The sequence below is a fragment of the Oncorhynchus masou genome, unplaced genomic scaffold (assembly GCF_036934945.1).
Source record: "Oncorhynchus masou masou isolate Uvic2021 unplaced genomic scaffold, UVic_Omas_1.1 unplaced_scaffold_4737, whole genome shotgun sequence".
Taxonomy (NCBI): domain Eukaryota; kingdom Metazoa; phylum Chordata; class Actinopteri; order Salmoniformes; family Salmonidae; genus Oncorhynchus; species Oncorhynchus masou.
The window spans coordinates 1-10,000 of NW_027011133.1; the positions used below are offsets into that span (position 1 = coordinate 1).

Consider the following 10,000-nt stretch of genomic DNA (forward strand, 5'->3'; position numbering starts at 1 on the left):
ATGTTCCAGACTGGACTGGCAAACAAGTCAACAGTAGAAATTAGTCATGACCTCTTGAGACGAAGGCAAAGAAACGCCCTTATCACAAACCTACAGTACAGTATTAATCAAAGATAAGAGAATGGGAGAGTGAGAGGGGAAAGGGGGGAGAAGGAGAGAAAGTGAGAGAGATAAAGAGAGAAGGGAGAGAGAGAGAGAGAAAGGAGAGACAGAAAGAGAGAGCGAGGAAGAGAGAGAGAGAAGGGAAAGAGAGAGAGAGAGAGAGAGAGAGAGAGAGAGAGAAGGGAAAGACAGTGAGGAAGAGGGAGAGAGAGAGACAGAAGGGAGAGACAGAAAGAGAGAGCGAGGAAGAGAGAGAGAGAAGAGAGAGAGAGAAGAGAGAGCGAGGAAGAGAGAGAAGAGAGAGAGAGAGAGAGAGAGAGAGAGAGAGAGAGAAAGAGAGGGAGAGAGAGACAGAAAGACAGAGCGAGAGAGAGAGAGAGAGAGAAGAGAGAAGAGAGAGAGAGAGAGAGAGAGAGAGAGAGAGAGAGAGAGAGAGAGAGGGGGAAAGAGAAAGACAGAGAGAGAGAGTATAGAGAGTATATATATATATGTATATGATTGAGGTATCTCATGTATATGATTGAGGTATCTCATGTATATGATTGAGGTATATCATGTATATGATTGAGGTATCTCATGTATATGATTGAGGTATCTCATGTATATGATTGAGGTATCTCATGTATATGATTGAGGTATATCATGTATATGATTGAGGTATCTCATGTATATGATTGAGGTATCTCATATAGTGTAGATGGTTGAGGTGTCTCATGTATATGATTGAGGTATCTCATATAGTGTAGATGGTTGAGGTGTCTCATGTACAGGTACGTCTAATGTACTGTATCTGCCTGATGAGAACAGCATACATACCCAGCCTTCTCAGAGACGTCGCCTCTGTGGTGCAGTGTCAACACGTACAGGACGGACATGGAGATGACACTGAAGGTCATGACGACGACTAGAGCCAGAATGATTCCCTGCATCACCCTGTGGCTGATACAGCCCTGCTCTGGGGTCAGACTCTGGAATCACACGGAGCTACAGGTTAGAACCACACACTGATACAGCCCTGCTCTCACACGGAGCTACAGGTTAGAACCACACACTGATACAGCCCTGCTCTGGGGTCAGACTGTGGAATCACACGGAGCTACAGGTTAGAACCACACACTGATACAGCCCTGCTCTGGGGTCAGACTCTAGAACCACACACTGATACAGCCCTGCTCTGGGGTCAGACTCTGGAACCACACGGAGCTAAAGGTTAGAACCACACACTGATACAGCCCTGCTCTGGGGTCAGACTCTAGAACCACACACTGATAAAGCCCTGCTCTGGGGTCAGACTCTAGAACCACACACTGATAAAGCCCTGCTCTGGGGTCAGACTCTGGAATCACACGGAGCTACAGGTTAGAACCACACACTGATACAGCCCTGCTCTGGGGTCAGACTCTGGAACCACACAGAGCTACAGGTTAGAACCACACTGATACAGCCCTGCTCTGGGGTCAGACTCTAGAACCACACACTGATACAGCCCTGCTCTGGGGTCAGACTCTGGAACCACACGGAGCTAAAGGTTAGAACCACACACTGATACAGCCCTGCTCTGGGGTCAGACTCTGGAACCACACAGAGCTACAGGTTAGAACCACACACTGATACAGCCCTGCTCTGGGGTCAGACTCTAGAACCACACACTGATACAGCCCTGCTCTGGGGTCAGACTCTGGAACCACACGGAGCTAAAGGTTAGAACCACACACTGATACAGCCCTGCTCTGGGGTCAGACTCTAGAACCACACACTGATAAAGCCCTGCTCTGGGGTCAGACTCTGGAATCACACGGAGCTACAGGTTAGAACCACACACTGATACAGCCCTGCTCTGGGGTCAGACTCTGGAACCACACAGAGCTACAGGTTAGAACCACACACTGATACAGCCCTGCTCTGGGGTCAGACTGTGGAACCACACACTGATACAGCCCTGCTCTGGGGTTAGACTCTGGAACCACACACTGATACAGCCCTGCTCTGGGGTCAGACTCTAGAACCACACAGAGCTACAGGTTAGAACCACACACTGATACAGCCCTGCTCTGGGGTCAGACTGTGGAATCACACGGAGCTACAGGTTAGAACCACACATTGATACAGCTCTGCTCTGGGGTCAGACTCTGGAATCACACAGAGCTACAGGTTAGAACCACACACTGATACAGCCCTGCTCTGGGGTCAGACTCTGGAACCACACAGAGCTACAGGTTAGAACCACACACTGATACAGCCCTGCTCTGGGGTCAGACTCTGGAATCACACGGAGCTACAGGTTAGAACCACACACTGATACAGCCCTGCTCTGGGGTCAGACTCTAGAACCACACACTGATACAGCCCTGCTCTGGGGTCAGACTCTAGAACCACACACTGATAAAGCCCTGCTCTGGGGTCAGACTCTGGAATCACACGGAGCTACAGGTTAGAACCACACACTGATACAGCCCTGCTCTGGGGTCAGACTCTAGAACCACACACTGATACAGCCCTGCTCTGGGGTCAGACTCTGGAATCACACGGAGCTACAGGTTAGAACCACACACTGATACAGCCCTGCTCTGGGGTCAGACTCTGGAATCACACGGAGCTACAGGTTAGAACCACACACTGATACAGCCCTGCTCTGGGGTTATAATGTAATTATAATAATTATAATGTATATTATTCATAATACCTGATAATTATAATATTTGTTAATCATAATATGTATGAATTATAATATCTGTTAATCGCAATATATACAGTGGGGCAAAAAAGAAAAAGTATTTAGTCAGCCACCAATTGTGCAAGTTCTCCCACTTAAAAATATGAGAGAGGCCTGTAATTTTCATCATATGTCAACTATGACAGACAAAATTATTATTTTTAAATCCAGAAAATCACATTATAGGATTTTTAATGAATTTATTTGCAAATTATGGTGGAAAATAAGTATTTGGTCACCTACAAACAAGCAAGATTTCTGGCTCTCACAGACCTGTAACTTCTTCTTTAAGAGGCTCCTCTGTCCTCCATTCATTATCTGTATTAATGGCACCTGTTTGAACTTGTTATCAGTATAAAAGACACCTGTCCACAACCTCAAACAGTCACACTCCAAACCCCACTATGGCCAAGACCAAAGAGCTGTCAAAGGACACCAGAAACAAAATTGTAGACCTGCACCAGGCTGGGAAGACTGAATCTGCAATAGGTAAGCAGCTTGGTTTGAAGAAATCAACTGTGGGAGCAATTATTAGGAAATGGAAGACATACAAGACCACTGATAATCTCCCTCGATCTGGGGCTCCACGCAAGATCTCACCCCGTGGGGTTAAAATTATCATAAGAACGGTGAGCAAAAATCGCAGAACCACACGAGGGGACCTAGTGAATGACCTGCAGAGAGCTGGGACCAAAGTAACAAAGCCTACCATCAGTAACACACTACGCCGCCGGGGACTCAAATCCTGCAGTGCCAGACGTGTCTCCCTGAAAAGCCAGTACATGTCCAGGCCCGTCTGAAGTTTGAAGTCTGAACTTTTGTTATTGACCAAATACTTATTTTCCACCATAATTTGCAAATAAATTCATTAAAAATCCTACAATGTGACTTTCAGGATTTTTTTTTCTCATTTTGTCTGTCATAGTTGAAGTATGATGAAAATGACATAATATATGTTAATTGGACTATCTGTCAATCATAATATCTGTTTACCATAATGTATGTTAATTATAATATATGTTAAGCACAATATATGTTTATCATAATTTAGGTTAATTATGAGATATGCTAATCATAATATATGCTAATTATACTATCTGTTCATCATAATTTCTGTCAATCCTAATGATCCTGACTAAATACCATCCATTTTGAGTCCATAGACATTTTGATAAGTAGAGAAACATACAGGTCAGAGAGACTCACCTTGCTCCCAGGTTTGACTGTCTTCTTCTTCAGAGGGACACTTCCTGTCCTGCTGAACTGGCTTCCTGATTGGCTGGAGAGACGGTAAGAAGATTAAATCATTGCAGTGGTACAACGGAACCAGTGGAATAGTAGCTTACCAGTAGTGTAAACTCCAAGCTAAATCAGGTGCACCTAAGCAATGCATAATATCCAGGCGTGTCCTACCTGGTGGATGAATGTATTTAACATGTAAAGGCGTGTCCTACCTGGTGGTGCCTCCGCTGACGGTACTCTTCATGCTGTCCAGACGGCGGAGTTTGGCCAGCTTCCTGCTCCAACGCTCCAGTTCATCTATACGAGTCTCCAGGTTGTCAGTCAGTTTACACAGCTCTTTCACTGCTCCTACGTTCTCCATGAAGATACGGTCCTAGAGAGAGAGAGAGAGAGAGAGAGAGACAGAGAGAGAGACAGAGAGACAGAGAGAGAAGAAAGAGGAGGAGAGAAAGGTAGAGTGAGGAAAGAGAGAAGAGAGAGGAGGAGAGAAAGGTAGAGGGAGAGAGAGGAGAGAGAGTTAGAGAGAGAGAGAAAGGGAGAGGGAGAGGGAGAGAGAGAGAGGAGAGACAGAGAGAGAGAGAGAGAGAGAGAGAGAGGAGAGAGAGAGAGGTAGAGAGAGACAGAAGTTGGCGTTTGTGTGTGTTGTCATATTCTGAAATCTTTTCCAAAGTTGTCGGGTTCTTCAGAAATCTTGGTTGGAGGATTTCCTGCTTCCCTCCCCAGTTAATCCCTCCCCAGTTATCCCCTCCCCAGTTAATCCCTCCCCAGTTAATCCCTCCCCAGTTAATCCCTCCCCAGTTAATCCCTCCCCAGTTAATCCCTCCCCAGTTAATCTCTCCCAGTTAATCTCTCCCAGTTAATCTCTCCCCTAGTTAATCTCTCCCCAGTTAATCTCTCCCCAGTTAATCCCTCCCCAGTTAATCTCTCCCCTGTTAATCTCTCCCCCAGTTAATCTCTCCCCAGTTAATCCCTCCCCAGTTAATCCCTCCCCAGTTATCCCCTCCCCAGTTAATCCCTCCCCCAGTTAATCCCTCCCCAGTTATCCCTCCCCAGTTAATCCCTCCCCAGTTAATCCCTCCCCAGTTAATCCCTCCCCAGTTAATCCCTCCCCAGTTAATCCCTCCCCAGTTAATCCCTCCCCAGTTAATTCCTCCCCAGTTAATCCCTCCCCAGTTAATCTCTCCCCAGTTAATCCCTCCCCAGTTAATCTCTCCCCAGTTATTCCCTCCCCAGTTAATCTCTCCCCAGTTATTCCCTCCCCAGTTAATCTCTCCCCAGTTAATCCCTCCCCAGTTAATCCCTCCCCAGTTAATCTCTCCCCAGTTAATCCCTCCCCAGTTAATCTCTCCCAGTTAATCCCCTCCCCAGTTAATCCCTCCCCAGTTAACCCCTCCCCAGTTAATCCCTTCCCAGTTAATCCCTCCCCAGTTAATCCCTCCCCAGTTATCCCCTCCCCAGTTAATCCCTCCCCAGTTAATCCCTCCCCAGTTAATCCCTCCACAGTTAATCTCTCCCCAGTTATTCCCTCCTCAATTAATCCCTCCCCAGTTAACCCCTCCCCAGTTAATCCCTCCCCAGTTAATCCCTCCCCAGTTAATCCCTCCCCAGTTAATCCCTCCCCAGTTATCCCCTCCCCAGTTAATCCCTCCCCAGTTAATCTCTCCCCAGTTAATCTCTCCCCAGTTAATCCCTCCCCAGTTAATCCCTCCCCAGTTAATCTCTCCCCAGTTAATCCCTCCCCAGTTAATCCCTCCCCAGTTACTCCCCAGTTAATCTCTCCCAGTTAATCCCTCCCCAGTTAATCTCTCCCCAGTTATTCCCTCCCCAGTTAATCCCTCCCCAGTTAATCCCTCCCCAGTTAATCTCTCCCCAGTTAATCCCTCCCCAGTTAATCCCTCCCCAGTTACTCCCCAGTTAATCTCTCCCCAGTTAATCCCTCCCCAGTTACTCCCCAGTTAATCTCTCCCCAGTTAATCCCTCCCCAGTTAATCTCTCCCCAGTTAATCCCTCCCCAGTTAATCTCTCCCCAGTTAATCCCTCCCCAGTTAATCCCTCCCCAGTTATTCCCTCCCCAGTTATTCCCTCCCCAGTTAATCCCTCCCCAGTTAATCCCTCCCCAGTTAATCCCTCCCCAGTTAATCCCTCCCCAGTTATTACCTCCCCAGTTAATCCCTCCCCAGTTAATCCCTCCCCAGTTAACCCCTCCCCAGTTAATCCCTCCCCAGTTAATCCCTCCCCAGTTGATCCCTCCCCAGTTAATCCCTCCCCAGTTAATCCCTCCCAGTTAATCTCTCCCCAGTTATTCCCTCCCCAGTTAATCCCTCCCCAGTTAATCCCTCCCCCCAGTTAATCCCTCCCCAGTTATCCCCTCCCCAGTTAATCCCTCCCCAGTTAATCCCTCCCCAGTTAATCCCTCCCCAGTTAATCCCTCCCCAGTTAATCCCTCCCCAGTTATTCCCTCCCCAGTTAATCCCTCCCCAGTTAATCCCTCCCCAGTTATCCCCTCCCAGTTATCCCCTCCCCAGTTAATCCCTCCCAGTTAATCCCTCCCCAGTTAATCCCTCCCCAGTTATTCCCTCCCCAGTTAATCCCTCCCCAGTTAATCCCTCCCCAGTTAACCCCTCCCCAGTTAATCCCTCCCCAGTTGATCCCTCCCCAGTTGATCCCTCCCCAGTTAATCCCTCCCCAGTTAATCCCTCCCCAGTTAATCTCTCCCCAGTTGATCCCTCCCCAGTTAATCCCTCCCCAGTTAATCCCTCCCCAGTTATCCCCTCACCAGTTAATCCCTCCCCAGTTAATCCCTCCCCAGTTAATCCCTCCCCAGTTAATCCCTCCCCAGTTATCCCTCCCCAGTTAATCCCTCCCCAGTTAATCCCTCCCCAGTTGATCCCTCCCCAGTTAATCCCTCCCCAGTTAATCCCTCCCCAGTTAATCCCTCCCCAGTTATCCCCTCCCCAGTTAATCCCTCCCCAGTTATTCCCTCCCCAGTTAATCCCTCCCCAGTTAATCCCTCCCCAGTTATACCCTCCCCAGTTAATCCCTCCCCAGTTAATCCCTCCCCAGTTATTCCCTCCCCAGTTATTCCCTCCCCAGTTATTTCCTCCTGTTTCCAGGAATTCTCCAACTTGGATTTTTAAAATAACTTTGCAACCCTACTAAATACATACGGTTTTCTTGGTTGCTGTGTGCGCGTGCAAAGCGTGTGTCTCACCTTGTTAACCACCAGTAGTTTAGGGATGGTCTCTCCGTTAGAGCAGATCACATCTCCGCCCTCCTTCACAGCTTCAGGCAGGATCTGCTGCACGTCCTGAGCTATCACTCCTGGACAATACAACACCTTACAGTAAATTCCTATCACTCCTGGATAATATAACACCTTACTGTAAGCTCCTATCACTCCTGGATAATACAACACCTTACTGTAAGCTCCTATCACTCCTGGATAATACAAAACCTTACTGTAAACTCCTATCACTCCTCAATAATACAACACCTTACTGTAAGCTCCTATCACTCCTGGATAATACAAAACCTTACTGTAAACTCCTATCACTCCTCGATAATACAACACCTTACTGTAAGCTCCTATCACTCCTGGATAATACAAAACCTTACTGTAAACTCCTATCAATCCTCGATAATACAACACCTTACTGTAAGCTCCTATCACTCCTGGATAATACAAAACCTTACTGTAAACTCCTATCACTCCTCGATAATACAACACCTTACTGTAAACTCCTATCACTCCTAGAAAATACAGCACCTTACTATAAACTCCTATCACTCCTAGATAATATCACACCTAGATAATACAACACCTTACTGTAAACTCCTATCACTCCTAGAAAATACAGCACCTTACTGTAAACTCCTATCACTCCTAGATAATATCACACCTAGATAATACAACACCTTACTGTAAACTCCTATCACTCCTAGATAATATCACACCTAGATAATACAACACCTTACTGTAAACTCCTATCACTCCTGGATAATGCAACACCTTACTGTAAACTCCTATCACTCCTAGAAAATACAGCACCTTACTGTAAACTCCTATCACTCCTAGATAATATCACACCTAGATAATACAACACCTTACTGTAAACTCCTATCACTCCTAGATAATATCACACCTAGATAATACAACACCTTACTGTAAACTCCTATCACTACTCGATAATACAACACCTTACTGTAAACTCCTATCACTCCTAGAAAATACAGCACCTTACTGTAAACTCCTATCACTCCTAGATAATATCACACCTAGATAATACAACTCCTTACTGTAAACTCCTATCACTCCTGGATAATGCAATGTACGGGAGGATATGAAATACAAAAATAACTCACCGATGCAAATGTTATTAAGATGGGAATGCAATACTTTTCTAGTGCTACTGATTTCTGTTAATTCATTGTCTATAATGTCAGTATGAGTTACCAGTCTCCGGGCTGGAGTCGATGCCCATGCTGGAAGCAAACTCAGGCTTGTACTGATAATGAACCAGCCTCATCTGACTGATCCGCTTCAGGTTGCCTGTAGTGTCCACCTATACACACACACGCACGCACGCACGCACGCACACACGCACGCACGCACACACACACACACACACACACACACACGCACGCACGCACGCACACACACACACACACACACACACACACACACACACACACACACTTGGATATGACTATGCAGCTAGATTACAGACAGGAACATATGGCTCATGAACGATGAACAGAGAAAACACAATATAAAATGTTGTGAATTATTGTAACACAAATATTTGTTTAAATGTAAAAAAAATTGTCAGGGAATTTTTTTATTAAGATTTTGATAAGCATTTTTCATCACTAATCACTACCTTAACATGCATACAGACAGTCAGAGAACACACCACACACAAAGAGCAGTCTTATATATCTATACCCCCCCCCTCACCTCGTGGACATTCTCTTTAGCCCGTATATCGGAAGGGTGCACCAGTGACCCCATGACCTTCAGGTTACCGTGGATGACCATGGCCTCGTCTGGCCGGTCGGTGTTGATCCCGACCCGGCCGTGGTGGTACACTGAGTCAGGTAGCTGGTCAGCGCTGCCACAGCACCTCACTGTCACTCTCAAACTGACCCGGGTTGGACGCCTGGAAACCCAGAGAAGGAAAGGGACACAGAGATATTTAGAGTTGACGGAGCTGTAAAAAAAAAATATTCTTTGATTTACATTCGTAATATAAAGAGGTCTTTCATTCCTCTTTTGTTTGCAGTGCTATTAATATCCCTATACACTGAGTAGCTTCCGACATTTATTTGTTGTTGTTGATCTGCATGGAATGTTTAACAGCCTCAAAAACATATTGACAGAAGAAGGAATCTAGACCGTAACACATGATGTCAGATAGATATTAAGGGTTTGGCCCAATTTCATATACATTTAGGATGTAAGTCAATTCAACATTTTTGAATTGCAAATTTTTGTTTATGTCCTGTGAGGTAAATATTGAGATAGATCAGAAGAGGACAGATCAGAGGATGGATCAGATAGACACGGCCAGACTGACAGAGGTTATTGAGATCAGAGGAGGACGGTCAGACAGACACGGCCAGACTGACAGAGGTTATTGAGATCAGAGGAGGACGGTCAGACAGACACGGCCAGACTGACAGAGGTTATTGAGATAGATCAGAGGAGGACGGTCAGACAGACACGGCCAGACTGACAGAGGTTATTGAGATAGATCAGAGGAGGACGGTCAGATAGACACGGCCAGACTGACAGAGGTTATTGAGATCAGAGGAGGACGGTCAGACAGACACGGCCAGACTGACAAAGGTTATTCAGATAGATCAGAAGAGGACGGTCAGACAGACACGGCCAGACTGACAGAGGTTACCCTGACGATGATCCTCTCGGACACCTGCGCGGCC

General features: G+C 46.4%; 1 protein-coding gene across 1 annotated transcript in view; it reads right to left on the minus strand.

Annotated features, from left to right (window-relative positions):
- Positions 1–918: 918 nt before the first annotated feature.
- The window catches only part of LOC135535296 (myelin regulatory factor-like), a gene marked incomplete at both ends in the record, with an annotated part of 13,490 nt that continues 4,408 nt past the window's right edge, over positions 919–10,000 (minus strand). The window contains 8 exon segments of the mRNA XM_064961961.1: positions 919–1,070; positions 4,022–4,094; positions 4,270–4,430; positions 7,269–7,378; positions 8,511–8,619; positions 9,015–9,164; positions 9,166–9,216; positions 9,967–10,000. The exon segment at positions 9,967–10,000 is cut by the window's right edge and continues 57 nt beyond it. Coding sequence (XP_064818033.1) covers positions 919–1,070; positions 4,022–4,094; positions 4,270–4,430; positions 7,269–7,378; positions 8,511–8,619; positions 9,015–9,164; positions 9,166–9,216; positions 9,967–10,000 — 840 coding nt within the window.